Source organism: Rana temporaria, chromosome 1 (assembly GCF_905171775.1).
Source record: "Rana temporaria chromosome 1, aRanTem1.1, whole genome shotgun sequence".
Classification (NCBI taxonomy): Eukaryota; Metazoa; Chordata; class Amphibia; order Anura; family Ranidae; genus Rana; species Rana temporaria.
The window spans coordinates 659,163,210-659,182,594 of NC_053489.1; the positions used below are offsets into that span (position 1 = coordinate 659,163,210).

A 19,385-nucleotide genomic window follows, 5' to 3' on the forward strand; every position below is an offset into this window, starting at 1 on the left:
AAATTGGCGTCCTTTTTTCCCACAAATAGAGCTTTCTTTTGGTGGTATTTGATCACCTCTGCGGTTTTTATTTTTTGTGCTATAAACAAAAAAAGAGCGACAATTTTGAAAAAAACACACTATTTTTTACTTTTTGCTATAATAAATATCCCAATTTTTGTTTTTTAAAAACTATTTCAGTTTTGGCCGATATGTACTTTTCTACATAATTTAAAGGAGTTCCAGTCATTTTTAATGTTTATTAAAAGTCAGCAGCTACAAAAACTGTAGCTGCTGGCTTTTAATAAACATACACTCACCTGCTCCACGTTCCAGCGAGGCGCCGGCCGGGGCTCAGCTTCTCTCCCCCCCTCTCCGGCCGGCGTCTTCATTCTAAGTGTGGGCACCCGGCAGTGACAGCTTTCGGCTCCTAAAGCCCCCCCCCCCCCCCCCCCAAAAAAAAATGACATGCCAAACGTGGCATGTAAGGGGGCGAGGAGTGGATTAAGCGGAAGTTCCATTTTTGGGTGGAACTCTGCTTTAAAAAAAAAAAAGTGCCTACAAAATAGGGGACAGAGTTATGACTTTTTAATTTTTTTTGGGGACTGCAACATTACGGCGGACACATCGGACATTTTTGACACATTTTTGGGACCATTCACATTTATACAGCGAACAGTGCTATAAATATGCACTGATTACTGTATAAATGTGACTGGCAGGGAAGGGGTTAACCACTAGGAGGCTAGGAAGGGGTTAAATGTGTTCCCTAGGAGTGATTCTAACTGTGGGGGGAGGTGACCGATCTATGTACAAGGGACACACTATCGGTCTCCTCTCCCTGACAGGACGTGGATCTGTGTGTTTACACACACAGATCCACGTCCTTGTCTGTATAACGGCCGATCATGGGCACCTGGCGGACATCGCGGCCGGCAGGCACGCGCATAGACACCTCACTGACCCCCAGTGGCCGGAGGAGCCAAGGACGTCAATAGACGTCCTCCTGGCATTGTAGAGCCACCTTGGTGCCCCAGGCATTGTAAATGACGACCACAAGTGGTTAACCACTTGCGGGTCACCCACCATAGATATACTGCGGCAAATCGCGTACCTAGTTTGTGATCTGACACTTCCAGGTCTGGGGCACGTACCACCGGCGACCTGCTCAGCGGCGGGTACTGCGGACTCGATGTCGTCCACCGGCACACATCAATTACACAGGCGGAACAACAATCTGCCTATATAAACTAGGCATATTGTTCTATCAGTAAGGAAAGGCATTGATCCTGTGTTTCTGCTAAGCCGGAATACGGATCTCTGCCTTCCCCTAGTTAACCACTTCCATACCAGGCACTTACGCACCTTCCTGCCCAAGCCAATTTTCAGCTTTCAGCACTGTCGCACTTTGAATGATAATTGCGCGGTCACGCTACACTGTACCCAAACAATTTTTTTATCATTTTGTTCCCACAAATAGAGCTTGCTTTTGGTGGTATTTGATCACCTCTGCGGTTTTTATTTTTTGCGCTATAAACAAAAGAAGAGTGACAATTTAAAAAAAAACACTATTTTTTACTTTTTTATTTAATAAATATCACAATTTTTTTTTTAAAAAACTTTTTTTTTCCTCAGTTTAGGCCGATATGTATTCTTCTACATATTTTTGGTAAAAAAAATCGCAATGATCATATATTGATTGGTTTGCGCAAAAGTTAGAGCGTTTACAAAATAGGTGATAGATTTATGGCATTTTTATTTTATTAATTTTTTTACTAGTATTGGCAGCGATTTGCGATTTTTTTTTTTACTGTCACCGTGACATTGCGGCGAACACATCGGACACTTTTGACACGTTTTTGGCGCCATTCACATTTATACAGCGATTAATGCGATAAATATGCACTAATTACTGTATAAATGTGACTGGCATTCAAGGGGTTAACACTAGGGGGTGAGGGAGGGGTTAATATGTATACCTGTATTGTGTTCTAACTGTGGGGGGTGACTGGGGGAGGTGACCGATCTATGTCCCTATGTACAAGAGACACAGATCGGTCTCCTCTGTCCCCTGACAGGACGTGGAGCTCTGTGTTTACACCCCATCATTACACACAGAGCTCCACGTCACTGCTCTTTCGTTACGATCGCGGGTACCTGGCGGACATCGCGACCGCCAGGCACACGCATCGGCATCTCGGGGACGCGCCGCCGCCAGCGCGCCCCCCAGTGGCCGGAGGAATACAGGACGTCAATAGACGTCCTGTTGGGTTTTCAGAGTCACCGTGGAGCCGTCATTTGACGATGGCCCGGTACTCTAGTGGTTAAAGCACCTCTCCCACAGTGAGTAAACACAACCTAGGCACACCGTTAACCCTTTGATCACCCCTGATGGCAACTCCTTCCCTGCCAGTGTCAGTACAGTGATAGTACATTTTTTTTTTTTTTTTTTTTTTTAAAGGGTTTGTAAAGGTACAATTTTTTTTTTTTTCCTAAATATCTTCCTTTACCTTAGTGCAGTCCTCCTTCACTTACCTCATCTTTCCATTTTGCTTTTAAATGTTTTTATTTCTTCTGAGAAATCCTCACTTCCTGTTCTTCTGTCTGTAACTCCACACAGGTTAGAGTCCATCTGTGTGTAATTTAACCTCAGTATAAATGCAGCTGTTCTGTGAAAGAGGTTATAAACCCTCCTGTAGTCATTGTACTTATAGGTAAGCCTAGAATAATACTTATAGGTACTGTAAATCTGCGCCATTTAGGCGATATTTACTGTATAATGCGGCAATGAGGTCATCGGCGCGTGCGCTCTGAAGTAACCTCCATCCGCGCCGTTTCTTCAGGAGCATGTGCCATGACTGGCGGCTCCGGGCAGTCACACAGCCGAAGTCCGCAGCTCCCGAAAGGAAGACAGCCGAAAATGGATGCGGCCTGCAGTAGGGACGACGCGGGCTTCGTTGGCAGGTAGTGTCACATAATGTGCTAGTATGCAATGCATACTAGCAAATTATGCCTTTACTTTACAGGGATAATACAAATAAATTTTATATATATATATATATATATATATATATATATATATATATATATATAATTCCCTCATTTACAGACCCAATGTTTATTCCTTTGATCTAAAGGGCAAAACGTTAAAATGTTTATAGTTAGCTCAGAGGCTGAAGAATGTTGTGAAACTTGGCAGACTGCTTGTTTTTTTTTGTTTTTTTTGTTTGTTTTTTTACAGCAGAGAACTCTGCACAGAAAATGGGAAAATGCTTTAAGAATGGAGAGTGGGAAAGAATTGCAATCTCGAATTCTTAACCATTAATCATGCAGCTCTTCTCTTGGATGTGCATCTTAACCACTTAAGGACCGCCGCACGACGATATGCGTCGACAGAATGGCACAGCTGGGCACATGGACGTACATGTACGTCCCCTTTAAGAAGCCCAGCCGTGGGTCGCGAGCGCGCCGCCGGGTCACAGGAGCTGAAGAACGGGGAGAGGTGAGTGTAAACAAACCTTCCCCGTTCTCTGTGTCAGTGATCGTGGAACGACGATCAGTGATGTCACACGTACAGCCACCCCCCCTACAGTAAGAAACACACATGAGGTCATACTTAACCCCTACAGCGCCCCTAGTGGTTAACCCCTTCACTGCCATTGTCATTTTCACAGTAATCTGTGCATTTTTATATCACTGATCGCTGTATAAATGACAATAGTCCCAAAAATGTGTCCGATGTGTCCACCATAATGTCGCGGTCACGAAAAAAAAATGCTGATCGCCGCTATTGCTAGTTAAAAATGCCATAAAACTATCCCCTATTTTGTAAACGCTATAACTTTTGCGCAAACCATTCAATAAACGCCTATTGTGATTTTTTTTTCTTTTACCAAACATATATAGAAGAATACGTATCGACCTAAACTGAGGGGAATTTTTATTTTATAATATATATATATATATATATATTATTTTTTTTGGGGGGGGGGGATATTTATTATAGCAAAAAGTAAAAAATATATATATTTTTTTTTTTTTAATTGTCGCTCTATTTTTGTTTATAGTGCAGAAAATAAAAAACGTAGATGTGATCAAATACCACCAAAATAAAGCTCTATTTGTGGGAAATAAATGACGCCAATCTTGTTTGGGAGCCACGTCGCACGACCGCGCATTTGTCAGTTAAAGCAACGCAGTGCCGAATCGCAAAAAGGAGCCAGGTCCTTTACCTGCATAATGGTCTGGGTCTTAACCGGTTAAAGCGGGGGTTCACCCGAAAAACAAATTTTTAACATTAGATTGAGACTAATTGTGGGAAGCACAATCGGGTGTTTTTTTTTAAAATCAATGCAGTACTTACCGTTTTAGAGAAAGATGTTCTCCGCGGCTTCCAGGTATGGTCTGCGGCACTGGGCGTTCCTATTTGATTGACAGGCTTCCGACCATCGCATACAGCGCGTCACGAGTTGCCGAAAGTAGCCGAACGTCGGTGCGCAGGCGCCGTATAGAGCCGCACCGACATTCGGCTTCTTTCGGCAACTCGTGACACGCTGTATGCAACGGTCGGAAGGCTGTCAATCAAATAGGAACGCCCAGTCCCGAAGACCATACCCGGAAGCGGCGAAGAACATCTATCTCTAAAACGGTAAGTACTGCATTGATTTAAAAAAAAACACCCGATTGTGCTTCCCGTAATGTTAAAAAAAAAATTTGGGTGAACCCCCGCTTTAATGAACACAATATACAGGGATATGTGAAATGATTATCTACATGAACACACATTCACAAATTACACAGGTTGGACTGGATGGTCTAGTGTTTTTATTCCACCCTAGCGCCTATGATACATTTGCATATAGGAGATGGGAACTGAAGGAAACGTTGCATTTCTTTATTTCCTGGTCAGCAGTAGATAGGTTTGTTGGCCTTCCTGAGCCTAGAATCAAGGCTTTGCCTCAAGTGGAATGAGATTTCTGAAACTGGTTTTCCCCCTTCCAGAGGCTGTTGCTTTTTGGGCACATCAAAAACATGGTTGGCCTTGAATGCGTTTGGCGTGCAGATCCTTTCCTTCGGACACGTCTTAGGGAACAGGCACCTCTGAATGGTCTCATATGGCAAATGAAGCTGGGAGGGGAAGACTTGCCCTTGAATTGTTTTGATTTGTGGCCGGCCATGCTCATCTCTGTCAAGTGTGATTATATTACTTAAGTCCGGTGACCTCCTCAGGGTCAATGCCCAGCCGCAGTGTAGGAATTCTGTAAATATCTGTGATTGGAGGCATTGTCGGATTATAACTTGGATTCCATTGGCAGACCGACTTTACACCAGAATGCTCTCCTCCACCTTCACGTTTCTGGGGTCCTTCCTCTTCACCATACACAGACATGGCGTTTGTCCTTTTCTTCTTAGTATCCTTGTCTGAACTCTCAGAGACCAAGGACTTTTTCTTATGTTGCTCCTTCCCAGGTAACGGCTTACAAGACATTCGGTCCAATTTGGATTTTGGCAAGACTCCACTTTTTATTGCTTTTTCTGGTGGTTTTTGGGTCTCAGTGCCTTTACAAAAACAGGTCTGGTGAGGGATTATGTGACTTTTCTGAAACATATAAAGTGACCGTTGTTTAATAGGTTTACATTTTGCTATTTGTTAGCTGATTAACATATTTTGCAACTATAGCACCCTTCTACTGTGTTTCCCCAAAAATAACCCCAGGTTTTATATTCATTTTTAGGGTTGTCCACTTTTTTAGGACCAAGTACAAGTACCGATACTTTTTTTTCAAGTACTTACCGATACCGATTACCAATACTTTTTTTTAATGTCCTGTGACAGTTTGACTTATTGGCACTGAAAGGTGGCACTGATAGATCGAACTACAACCAATGATGGGGTGCTATTCCTAGCACATACACCAACAAAATGCTGCTATGTCTTCCACTGATGCCAATGGGGCATTATACCTTCCACTATCATCAAGAGTGGGGCGCTGGGAACAATTTCCCCCACTAGCACCGGGGGGGCACTTATTCCTCCAACTGGTACCAGCGATGGGGGGGGCACTTATTCCTCCCACTGGCACCAGCGACCGGGGGGGGCCACTTATTTCTCCCACTGGTACCAGCGATGGGGGGGCACTTATTCCTCCCACTGGCACCGGGGGCCACTTATTTCTCCCACTGGCACCAGCGACGGGGAGGCACTTATTCCTCCCACTGGCACCAGCGACCGGAAGGGGGGCCACTTATTTCTCCCACTGGCACCAGCGACGGGGAGGCACTTATTCCTCCCACTGGCACCAGCGACCGGGGGGGGGGACACTTATTTCTCCCACTGGTACCAGCGATGGGGGGGCACTTATTCCTCCCACTGGCACCAGCGACCGGAGGGGGGCCACTTATTTCTCCCACTGGCACCAGCGACGGGGAGGCACTTATTCCTCCCACTGGCAGCAGCGACCGGGGGGGGGCACTTATTTCTCCCACTGGCACCAGCGATGGGGGGGCACTTATTCCTCCCACTGGCACCAGCGACCGGGGGGGGCACTAATTTCTCCCACTGGCGCCAGCGATAGGGAGGCACTTATTCCTCCCACTGGCACCAGCGACCGGGGGGGCCACTTATTTCTTCCACTGGCACCAGCGTTGGGGAGGCACTTATACCTCCCATGTATAGGGGAGGAATAACACTCCACACCAGGGAGAAAGCCTCGCATTACTGTGTGGAGTTACAGACAGAAGAACAGGAAGTGAGGATTTCTCAGAAGAAATAAGGACATTTAAAAGCAAAATCGAAGGACGTAAACTGTTTTACTTACCTTATTTCTCATTCCTCTTCTCTCCGATACCCGGAATAGTGGGCATACCCTCGTTATCCTTGCTTACAATGCACATTAGGTCATATACTTATGTTTCCCCTGGCTTTCCCCTGCAGTGCCACCTAGGTAAGGGTAACGACATCCTTCTTCCAGTGTAGTTCTCAAATTCTTGCTAAGAAGATGCCCCCAGCGCTGTGCAGTGGTGTCTTCTGATGAGATTCCGACTGCCTACTATTTCCATGGGATCTCGTTGGCAGGATGATGGCGTCACCCCCTGCACCACGGAAGCCAGAGGAAAGGTAAGTATATTGTCTATCTTTGTTCCCCCTGCAGTTTTTTTTTCCAGCGTATGCTGAGCTTTAGCAAAGATTACCAGCAACATTACACAACATAGGGAACAAATCTCGAGCACTCACCGCCATTTTTAGCAGAGCCTCTTGGTCCATTTCTAGAATGTTTCTTTTCAATTTTTCCATCTTTTTCAGCTCCTGGGCATGTTCCTCCTTGTCTTTATTCCACATGGCATTGTGGAGGTACCTGAAATACAGAGGACAACTTTCTTACAAATTCAGAACCAAGGGTATATATGTTTATTATTAGGACTTCCCCGCCAGTGTGTGTGAAAACCAATAAAAAGTGTTAAGACAAAATATATTTTAGCCATTGCAGGTCTGGCAGGTAAGCCAGTGGGGTAGATTCAGGTACCGCTGCGCACTCCTTACGGAGGCGCAGCGTCCCGTTTTTGCCCTGCGCCCCCGCAAATTAACTGCGCTACGCTTCATTCACGAAGCAGTAGCCACGTAATTTGCGTGGGCGCTCCTCAAAAATGCCCGGCGTAAGGGCGCCTAATGTAAATGATCCCGTAGGGGGCGGGAATCATTTAAATTAGGTGCGTTCCCGCGCCGAGCGTAGCGCGCATGCTCCGTCGGGAAACTTTCCCGACGTGCATTGCGGCAAATGACGTCGCAAGGACGTCATTTGCTTCAAAGTGAACGTGAATGGCGTCCAGCGCCATTCACGATTCACTTACGCAAACAACGTAAATTTCAAATTTCGTGACGCGGGAACGACGGGTATACGTAGCATTGGCTGCCCCTGCTATTAGCAGGAGCAGCCTTACGCGAAACCCGACGTACGCAAACGACGTAAACTGCGTACGCAGGGCTCGCGTAGGGTTGTGAATCGGCGTTAGTATGCAATTTGTACGCTGACCACAACGGGAACGCCCCCTAGCGGCCAACGTAAGAATGCAGCCTACGATATGACTGGCATAAGAGCCTTATGCTAGTCATATCTTAGGCTGCCGTCGGTGTAACGAGGTTCCTGAATCAGGAGCATTCGTAACGCCGGCACAAGTAAGCAATTGCGCTGTGTAACTATGGTTACGCAGACGCAATTGCTTTTTGAATCTAGGCCACTGTTCATAAATGAATGCTCTACTTGCTTGGTTCCAGCTGGAGATAACAAATGAACTTCAAGCTGCAACTCAGTCCTGCAAAAACCTACATCCCCTTCAGAAACGGGAACATTGCTGTCAGTGAGTCTTGTAGCACAGGAAGGAATGAAGTTTTGAACTTGAATACTGTAGATTTATCTCACAGGACTTACCTGGCACAAGCACGGTGGCACCAAATCTTACACAAGTCGATGGGTCGGTTGCCCTGCAAGTCCTGGGCATGTACATCTGCTCCATTTTCAACCAAAATGGCCAAACAGTCCTTCAAGCCTTCTCTGGCCGCCTGGTGCAGAGGGGTCACCTTGCGCTCGGTTTGTCTAAAGTTAACAAGTAGGATAAATATGGTTACCGTTTAATGACCAGAGCATGCAGGGAATTGGTTTTTGTCATGTGATATTTTAAGTAGGCATCAGGGAAAGCTTTAACCACTTGTCAGCCGCAATATAAAGTGTCTCTCCTGTGCTGGATCACGTACCTAGTATATGATCTGGCACTTCTGTGTAGGGGATGCGTGCGTGCACGCGGCGCTTCTGCTGTGATGAGTCACAGCAGAAGCTGATCAGCAGATGCCGGCAGGAAATAAAATCCAGCGCATCCCTTAAAGCGGAACTCCACCCAAAAGAGGAAGCCCTGCTTGAGCCCCCCAACCCCCCCCCCCCCCCCCTCCACTGTCACATTTGGCACCTTTTTGGGGCGGAGCAGGTACATGGTTTTGACTAGGGTTGTCCCAATACCACTTTTTTAGGACCGAGTACAAGTACCGATACTTTTTTTCAAGTAGTCGCCGATACCGAATACCGATACTTTTTTTTAATGTTATATGACCGTTTTCAAACCACAATACAGACCAAAGATATTTTCTTTAGAATTATGAAGAACTGGTACATCATGGTGTGGGGCTGTTTTTTAGCATACGGTACTGGAAAACTACATATCATTGAAGGAGTGATCACTGTCAGTGCAGCTCATCGGTGCCAGTGCCCAAAAGTGCAGCTAGCCAGTGCCACCTATCAGTGCAGATCAGTGCCCATTAGTGCATCAGTGCAGGGAGGCAGCTTATTAGTGCATCTCATCAGTGCCACCCAATCAATGCCAGTGCCACCTATCGGTGCCATCCATTTATGAGTGCCATTCAATCAATGCCAGTGCCACCTATCAGTGCCATCCAATGGTGCCATCCAATTTGTGTTCGATGTCACAAAAAAAAAAGTATTCTATTTTGGTATCGGGAGTATTTGCGCGAGTACGAGTACTAGCGCAAATACTCGGTATCGGTCCCGATACCGATACTGGTATCGGTATCTGGACAACCCTAGTTTTGACAGGTATCTGCTCACACTTCCAGCTGAGTACCTCCCCTGGAAGTTTGTCCCTCTCCTCCTTCCCCCACAGCCAGCCCATTCACAGAGCGCAGCACGTTTTGCGCATGCTCAGTAGGGAATCTGATGTGAAGTCCTTAGTGAAGATGGCGGCGGCAGGACCCTATAGCCCAGTTGTCTCCAAACTGCAGCCCTGGGGCCGGATGTGGCCCTTTGCTTGCTTCTATCCGGCCCTTGGAGCACTATTTCCTCCACAACTGACAAATAATGGGGCATCATTCCTCCCACAGACACCAGTGATAGGGCACTATTCCTCCCACTGATACAGACAATATGGCAACATTTCTTCCAATCCTACCAACAATATGGCACAAATTCTTCCACCGATACCAACAATGGAGCACTAATGTTCCCACTAAAACCAATGATCGGGCATCTGACGCTGGGACATTTTCTACTCTCACTGGCCACAGTCCGGCCCCCCTAAACTCTGAAGGACAGTAAGCTGGCCTGCTGTTTCGAAAGTTTGGAGACCCCTGCTATAGCCGATTGAAAATTGGCTTGGGTGAGGACACTGTTGGTTTCCTGGACAGGTAAGTGTCCTAATTAAAAGTCAGCATCTACAGAATTTGTGGCATGCTGGGGCAGGGAGTACCAGAGGATGGGAGAGGCTCTGCTGAAGTCATGGAGGCAAGCATGGGGAGGAGGTAACAAGGGAGCTAGAGAGCAGGAGGTCCTGGAAGGAGTGGAGAGAATGATTTGGGCGATATCTGCAGATGAGGTTGGTGATATAGCTGGGGGCGATGCTGTGAATGGCCTTATAAGTTGTGGTTAGTATTTTTAACTTTATACGGTGGGGTAGGGGAAGCCATTGAAGAGATTGGCAGAGAGGAGCAGCAGTCACGGATCGGTTAGTAAGGTGTAATCATGTAGAACACTAGTTTGTATAGAGTATGGATGTGAATTTCCAGGCACTCAATTGTAACAAAAAATAGATAAAACAATCTTAGTTTATAATACAAATATTTAAAATCCAAAACAGTAAAGACATAGGGCCAGATCCACGAAGCAGTTACGCTGGCGTGTCTATTGATACGCCGCGTAACTTCTAGGTTGCTCCGGCGTATCTTTGTTTTGTATCCACAAAACAAGATACGCCTGAAGCTGGGCTAGATCCGACTGACGTACGTCTTAGTACGCCGTCGGATCTAAGGTGCATATTTACGCTGGCCGCTAGGTGGCGCTTCCGTCGATTTCCACGTCGAGTATGCAAATTAGCTAGATACGGGAATCCACAAACGTACGTCCGGCCGGCGCATTTTTGTACGTCGTTTCCGTAAGGCTTTTTTCGGCGTAAACTTACCCCTGCTATATGAGGCGTAGCCAACGTTAAGTATGGACGTCGGGCCAGCGTCGAATTTTCCGTCGTGTACGTCGTTTGCGAATAGGGCTTTGCGTAGAATGACCTTCATGTCGAAAGCATTGGCTTGTTGCGGGTTAATTTGGAGCATGCGCACTGGGATACCCCCACGGACGGCGCATGAGCCGTTCCGAAAAAATTTCATTTACGTCGGGTCAAGACGTATTAGCATAAAACACGCCCCCATCTCATCCATTTGAATTGCGCGCCCTTATGCCGACACAGTTACACTACGCCACGGTAACTTACAGCGCAAATTCTTTGTGGATACGGAAAATACGCTGTAAGTTACGGCGGCGTAGTGTATCTGAGATACACTACGCCGGACGTAAAAAAGTGCCGATGTACGTGGATCTGGCCCATAGTAATTTCCAAAAAAAAAAATTGTAGTCAACCGCCAATATACAGTATGTAGATTGTAATGATAACCACTACAAAGAGTACAGCCCAACGCGTTTCCAATCACAGCTACAATCTTCATGATTTATATGTACACTTTATATGTACTGGTTATCATTGCAATCTACTTACCGTATTTATCGGCGTATACCGCGCACTATTTTGCCCTGAAAATCAGGGCAAAATCGTGGGTGCGCGATATACGCCGATACCCGTTTTTCCGCCACAAGTTTGAATACTGCGCCGGCATATACCGAGCGCAGTACACTCGGGTATCTTCGGGCAGTCTCGGCGCCTCTTGCACTGACGTCCTGAGTGTACAGGACGTCAGCGCGAGAGTTGCCGAGCCTGCCCTGAAAATACCCGAGTGTACTGCGCTCGGTATATGCCGGCGCAGTATTCAAACTCGTGGCGGGAAACGAGCAGGGAGGACGCGAGGACGCCGCAGAAGGACGCCGGACCCGCCGAAGAGGACGCCGGACCCGCCGAAGAGGACACCCGACGCGCCGAAGAGGACACCCACCCCAGCCGAAGACGGACGCCGGACCCGCCGAAGAGGATTCCCAAAGCCGCAGAAGGACGCCGGACCCGACGAGGCCGCCGATGGACGCCGCGCAAGACACCAAAACTGTAAGTACAAAAAAAACAAAAAAACTTTTTTTCCACAGGTTAGGGGGCCACTTTAGGGGTGCGCGGTATACGCAGGAGCGCGTTATACCGCAATAAATACGGTATATTGGTGGTTGACTACTATTTTTTTATTGAAAATTACTATGTCTTTATTATACAAATAATTAAAATTCAAAACAGTAAAGACATAGTAATTTCCAATAAAAAATAGTCATCGAGCTTGCGGGACCTGCGAGCACACCCCCGGTACATGCTAGGCGGTAAATTCAAAGGGGCGTACAGGTATGCCCATTTGCCTGCCCGTGCCATTCTGCAGACGTATATCGGCGTGCGGCGGTCGGGAAGCGGTTAAAGTGCAATTACTTTTAGTTGTCCTTGATGCGTACCCAGCAGGTCTGACAATGCAAATCTTACCTGTCCTTTGCCAAAATTATCATTGTGTAGCTCGGCCCCAATAATGCACAGTCTCTTCAATATCTTCTTCTTTAACACATGATGTGATGTGTGGCATATTTAGAATGGCACCGAATGCGCAAATACAGTAGCGGGCAATGTACCCATGATGCAGTGCACCTCAACACATTTGCTACAACTTTGCAAACTTCAAGTTAATTCAGAGTAATAGGAGTAGGCTAGCTTTGTAATATAAATTTAAAACCTTCCAAAAATAAAAACCTTTAAGTAAAAAAAGGAACATTGGTTGATTGGATTGTATCGGGAATGATTCCCCGTGAAGTACATAGTGCGCAGTTACTCACGCGTTTACGGCGGCCCCGCACTGCAGTAGAAGCCGTAAACATTCTTTTGCCTTCTTTCCATTCTTCTGATTTAAGAGCAGGTGCAGAGCTCTCCATTTACACCGGCTGGGCAGGTTCACGTCCATCTTGTAATCCTCAATTAGAAGCTTCAGACATCGAAGCCGACCGTGCAGAGCGGCCATGTGTAAAGCTGTGAATCCCTGAGAGAGGAAATGAACTGTATCATGACATCATTTTTTTTAACACCACTATCCTTTTTACAAGTAATATCCATCACACAATGCTTGACAGTCAAGGAACTTAAAGGGTCACTAAAGGCAAACTTTTTTTTTTTTTTTTTTTTAAATTACCTCCACTGTGCAGCTCGTTTTGCACAGAGTGTCCCCGAATCCGGTCTTCTGGGGTCCCTCGGCGGCTGTTTTGGCTCCTTCTCGCAAAAGCTTTCTACCTTCATGCGAGCGAGCTTGCATGGTGGAATGCTTTTGCGAGCGCGCTCCCGTGATACAGCGGCGGGCATAGCCGCCGACTGCATCACTCGGCCCCGCCCCCTGGCGCGCCAGCGTCATCCGCTGTGATTGACAGCAGTGCCAGCCAATGGCTGCGCTGCTATCAATCCGTCCAACCTAGCCAATCAACGACCAGGCTGGGAACCGAAGACGATCACATTGACGCGCGCGGGTATTTCGAGGGGTCAGGTAAGTAAAACGGGGGGGGGGGGGGCGGTACCGTCGGATGTTTTTTCACCTTAATGCATAGGATGCATTAAGGTGAAAAAACATTTACCTTTACAACCCCTTTAAAGTCAAACTATAATGGTTTTGATCAATTTTATTTGTAGGGATCCTGCTACGAGCTGGAGGGTCCCTCGTCTAAATTTAGTGATGGCAGACAGGCCTGAGCTCTGTGGTATCTGTTTTTTTTTGGATCTCCCCTAAGTACTACTGTTGAGGGTACTCCAATAGATACAGAGAGAGAAGATATGTGTTGGAATATGATTATTTATTTTACTGCTCAAAGAAAAGGGAAGAAAATAAATATTTTAAGTGTGGAGGGTATTTTCTTTCCCATGCTTTGCCTTGTCAGGCTGTACTGGTAGAAAGTCCCTGGCCTTCCAGGCCTGTTGCCTGGGATGGATGTGGGTCCAGATGGCTTTGCCTCTCAGGATTTGCTGTCTGGAGAAGATATAGTTCTAAAGAAGTCAATTTTATGTTCCTCAGGCCTGCTGCCTGGAGAGAATATAGCTTGAGAGAGCCATTTCATGCTCCTCAGGTCTGGTGCCTGGGGAGGATATAGCTCTAGAGGTCCATTTCTCACTCCTTAGGTATGCTGCCTGGGGAAGATATACCCAGTATCTCTATAGTGGTCCACTTCATGCTCCTGGGGACTGCTGCCTGGGAAGGATATAGCCCTAACAAGGTCAATTTTATGTACCCTGGGCCTGCTGTCTGGAGAGAATATAGCTCTAGATGTCCATATTATGCTCCTCAGGACTGCATCCTGGAGAGGATATACCGTAGCTCTAGAGAGGTCAGCTTCATACTCCACAGGACTCTTAGGACTTCTGCCTAGGAAGGATATAGTTCTAAAGGTCCACTTCATGGTCTTTGGGTTTGTTGCCTGGAGAGAATATAGCTTTAGAGATCCATTTCATGCTCCTCAGGCCTGCTGCCTGGGGAGGATATAGCTCTAAAGGTCTACTTCATGCTCCTTAGGCCTGCTGCCTGGGGAGGATATAGCTCTAGAGAGATCCATTTTGTTTTTTAGCTAAATAGCTTCCTTTACCTTACTGCAGTACTGGTTTCATGTCCTCATTGCTCGTTTTTGCTTTGATGTTGCTGTAAAACTGCTCTGATCTCCACACTCCCTGGTTGCCTGTTTCCTTATAACCATCATACTGGGAGCTTTTCACGATGGTCTGAGCTGTCATTACTGTGTGTCTAAAACTTAACAGAACCAATCAGATTCATTTTAAAAACAAAACACTGCCCTGGATTTGTTTGTTTTTGTTCTGTGGGTCTCTTTACTTCACATAAACATGAAACCAGTTTAAAAACGAAAGTGAAACTGTAGGCACATTATATGATTGAATTTAACCAATTTTTAATCATTTTTAAAAGGAATCAGTTAACTTTTATGTCTCTATACCCTGTAAACAGTCATTTCAGCAAAAAAAATGTTTTCCTTTAGTGACCCTTTAATGCTCCTCTGGCCTGCTGCCTGGTGGTTCTAACTCTAGAGGTCCATTTCCTTCTTCTCAGGACTGCTGCATGGGAAGCAAGAAATGGACCTCTAGAGTTAGAACCCCCAGGCAGCAGGCCTGAGGAGCATTAAGTGGATCTCTCTAGAGCTATATCCTTCCTAGGCAGCAGGCCTGAGGAGCATTACATGGATCTCTCTAGAGCTATATCCTCCCTAGGCAGCAGGCTTGAGGAGCATCAAATGGATCTCTAAAACTATATTCTCATCAGGCAGCAGGCCTGAGAAACATAACATTGACCTCCTCAGGCCTGCTGCCTATAAAGGCTATAGCTCTAAAGGTCTACATTGTGCTCATCAGGCCTGCTGCCTAGGAAGGATATAGCTCTAGAGAGATCCATGTAATGCTTCTCAGGCCTGCTGCCTAGGAAGGATAACGCTCTAGAGAGATCCACTTAATGCTTCTCAGGCCTGCTGCCTGGGGGTTCTAACTCTAGAGGTCCATTTCTTGCTTCTCAGGACTGCTGCCTGCGAAGGATATAACCCCAGGAGGTCAATGTTATGTTCCTCAGGCCTGCTGCCTGAAGAGAATATAGCTTTAGAAAACCATTTCATGCTCCTCAGGTCTGGTGCCCGGGGACGATATAGCTCTAGAGGTCCATTTCTCACTCCTTAGGTATGCTGCCTGGGGAAGATATACCCAGTATCTCTATAGTGGTCCACTTCATGCTCCTCGGGACTGCTGCCTGGGAAGGATATAGCCCTAACGAGGTCAATTTTTTGTACCCCGGGCCTGCTGTCTGGAGAGAATATAGCTCTAGAGGTCCATTTCATGCTCCTCAGGACTGCATCCTGGAGAGGACATACTGTAGCTCTTGAGACGTCAACTTCATACTCCTCAGGCCTGCTGCCTGGGAAGGATTTAGTTCTAGAGGGGTCAGCTTCATACTCCTCAGGCCTGCTGCCTGGGAAGGATTTAGTTCTAGAGGGGTCAGCTTCATACTCCTCAGGCCTGCTGCCTGGGAAGGATTTAGTTCTAGAGGGGTCAGCTTCATACTCCTCAGGCCTGCTGCCTGGGAAGGATTTAGTTCTAGAGGGGTCAGCTTCATACTCCTCAGGCCTGCTGCCTGGGAAGGATTTAGTTCTAGAGGGGTCAGCTTCATACTCCTCAGGCCTGCTGCCTGGGAGGGATTTAGTTCTAGAGGGGTCAGCTTCATACTCAGGCCTGCTGCCTGGGAAGGATTTAGTTCTAGAGAGGTCAGCTTCATACTCCTCAGGCCTGCTGCCTGGGAAGGATTTAGTTCTAAGAGAGGTCAGCTTCATATTCGTCAGGGCTACTGCCTGGGAAGGATTTAGTTCTAGAGAGGTCAGCTTCATACTCCTCAGGCCGTGCTGAAGCTGAAAAACAGTTCTGCTTTTTCAATTGCCAGTCCCAGCTTTAAGGTCCACGGTAACAAATTGCCCATCTGTGTTTAAAGATCCATAACTGACCTGTCTGGGGCAGAGATACTTAAAGGTTGTTGACTGTCCGGCCTACAAAATCGGTATTAGCAGAGATTAGAAATACTATGGGGCAGAGGGAATTTTTGCTGCTGCTTTTGGGTATCCTGTACCCCAACCCTCTCTCCTCTGGATAGCTAAGCCCAGGAAGTCCATCTGTCTGTACCCACCAGTGGCTTGGTGAGTGTCTGAGTGCAGCAAGAAGGAAAATTGCCAGTGAGGAGGCTAAGCATGCCTGTAAAATCCAGCCACTCTTTAGGGGGTGAATTCTAAAGAGTCTTCAAAGCACTATGGGTTTTGTTAAAGGGTGCATGCAGCAAAAACAATATGCTATTAGACATGCTGTCTCTGATTGAAAACTATGGAAGGAAAGGGAGGATTCCTATGGAGTGGGGAGTATCTGTTCTGAGCTGACTCATCAATGTATGGAGATTTCAGCTTGAGCTATGAAGGTCTGTAAACAAAAACATTTATTTGAGCAAAGGTGAGCAAAATTGTCACTCCAACTATTGTTGAACTACAAGTCCTGTGAGGAATTGCAAAACTCTGACAACCACAGGCATGAATCCCAGAGGCAGCGGCAAGATGATATTTGAAGTTTCACTGCAGTTGTGCCGAGGTTGCTAACTCCTGATCTAAGGATAGCCTGGAAAAAATGTAAAAGAGACCAAGAGCTTCCCCTGCTGGCTGGACATGAGAATACATTATACTTGAAGTTTTACTGCAGCTGGAGTGCCGAGGTTGCCTACTCCTGATCTAAGGATAGTCTGGGAAAAATATAAAAGAGACCAAGTGCTCCCCCTGCTGGCTGGACGTGAGAATACAATATATTCATATGCAATATTCCATATTTACCTTCACCTTTATTATTTTTTAGCCCTGACCATAATAAATAAATACAAGTTTAATGCAGCACTGATACACAAAAACGACTGGAAGGGAAAACCTGCTGGGCTTTGTAGTTCGGCATCTAAATACATATGGATTGCCCTGATCAGTGACTTCCCCATAAAGAATTAATTAACTAATTTATATTTTATACAGCAAAATTGCAGGAATTTCTCCTGATGACAGCTCTGCCTCATAGATGCATTTTATTATCTTCGCATCATCATATAATGTAGTGAAAACCAGATGGCTGCAGATTACCAGGTCACAGAGGATTAACTGGGTTTTACCGTCCTCATCCCTCAGTGTTTAGTGTCGTCTAGAGGCTGCATTATGTAATTTTACTGCGGCCCGCTGAGCTGACACTTACATTCCCATCCTGCTCGACGTGCGAATCCGCTGTCTGCATACACAGCCGCAGCCAGTCCACATTCCCAACCGAGGCCGCCGTGAGCTGGTCACTGGTAACATCTGCCTTGTCCAAAGTGCCCTTCTGGGGGCCGAGAGGCTGGGGGGTCATTCTTCTGTCTCTGCAGGAAAGACAAAAATTGCTGTTAGTATGGCTCAGCATAGTCCGACTTTTTTTTTGTGATACCGTATATACTCAAGTATAAGCCAAGTTTTCCAGCCCTTTTTTAAGGCTGAAAATACCCCCCTTGGCTTATACTCGAGTTAGTGTACCTGAAATGATTGACAGGCTGCGGGCATCCATTGTTTAAAAGTCGTCTTTTCATCCTTGGACAAGAGGACGTCCGTGATTGGCGGAATTGTGTCTGCTGAGAAAACGCCTATCATGGAAGGGACCATGAGGAGACCGCGACTTTAAAACAATGAATGGAGGCCCGCAGTCTGTCAATTTTAGGTACACTGACTCGGGCACAGTGAGGCTGCAATGGGCACAGTGAGGATGGGCACAGTGAGGTGGGCACAGTGAGGATGGGCACAGTAAGGTGGGCACAGTGAGGTTGGGCACAGTGTGGTTGCAATGGGCACAGTGAGGTTGGGCACAGTGTGGTTGCAATGGGCACAGTGAGGCGTGCAAATGGGCATTGTTGACTCTCTTTTCAGCTTACAGTAGCTGCTGCATTCTCACCCCAGGCTTATACTCGAATCAATATTTTTTCCCATTTTTTTGTGGTAAAATTAGCTACCTTGGCTTATACTAGGGTCGGCTTATACTCGAGTATATACGGTACCTAATTTTTGGCGTGAAATATCAAAAATGAGGCCGGGTCGAGTAAATGGTTACCAGACATATTAGGGTTTAAGGCTTAAGGACCACAGAAACCCAAATTGTCCATAGTCAACACTTTAAAAGCCCTTTATTCATTTAGCGTTACCCATGAATGAAATGAAATATGTTAGGGAAACGTTGGGTACCACTCAAGGTTCCCATCTCCGATTCCGGTGACCCGCGTAGAAGAAGGAGGGTTCTGGCATGGAAAGAGCCAGTCCCAGTTCATTGCATACCAAGAAAAGTAAAAAGGAAACTCTTCCAGCCGCTGAACGCTGGAAAAGCCAGAGTGTATCCTGAAAAGCCCCCTCCGATGCGTTTCGCCCCGCCACTGGGGCTTAGTCATGGAGGTGGCAGAGGAGGGAGCCGAGCTGAAGCTGCTTTCATCCAGGATACACTCAGGCCTCGTACACACGACCGTTTTCCTCAGCAAAATCCATCAAGAAAAATGCTGGCAGAGCATGTGTGCGTGTGTATGTTTTTCGCCGAGAAAACTGCTGTGGATCTCAACGAGAAAAAAAGAGAACATGCTCTCTTTTTTCTTGTCGGGAGTCTCAATTTCCTCGTCGTGTGTATGCTTAGAAACCCGAGCATGCTCAGAATAAAGTTTGAGACGGGAGCGCACCTTCAGTAAAAGTAGGGTTTGTAATGGAGATAGCACATTCGTCACGCTGTAACAGACTGAAAAGCGAGAATTGTCTCTCACCAAACTTTTACTAACACGCGGCAACACGAGCTAGATTCAGAAAGACTTAGGCTGACGTATCAGTAGATACGCCAGCCTAAGT

The 19,385-nt window shown here is 46.5% G+C and overlaps 1 protein-coding gene across 1 annotated transcript; it reads right to left on the reverse strand.

Moving 5' to 3' along the window:
- Positions 1–4,780: 4,780 nt before the first annotated feature.
- Positions 4,781–17,918, reverse strand: ANKRD53 (ankyrin repeat domain 53). Its single transcript, XM_040335522.1, is given in 6 exon segments — positions 4,781–5,193; positions 5,195–5,578; positions 7,214–7,334; positions 8,406–8,570; positions 12,780–12,979; positions 17,734–17,918. Coding segments are annotated over 6 exon segments (1,329 nt in total). The 5' UTR covers positions 17,884–17,918; the 3' UTR covers positions 4,781–4,884.
- Between the last annotated feature and the right edge of the window lie 1,467 nt (positions 17,919–19,385).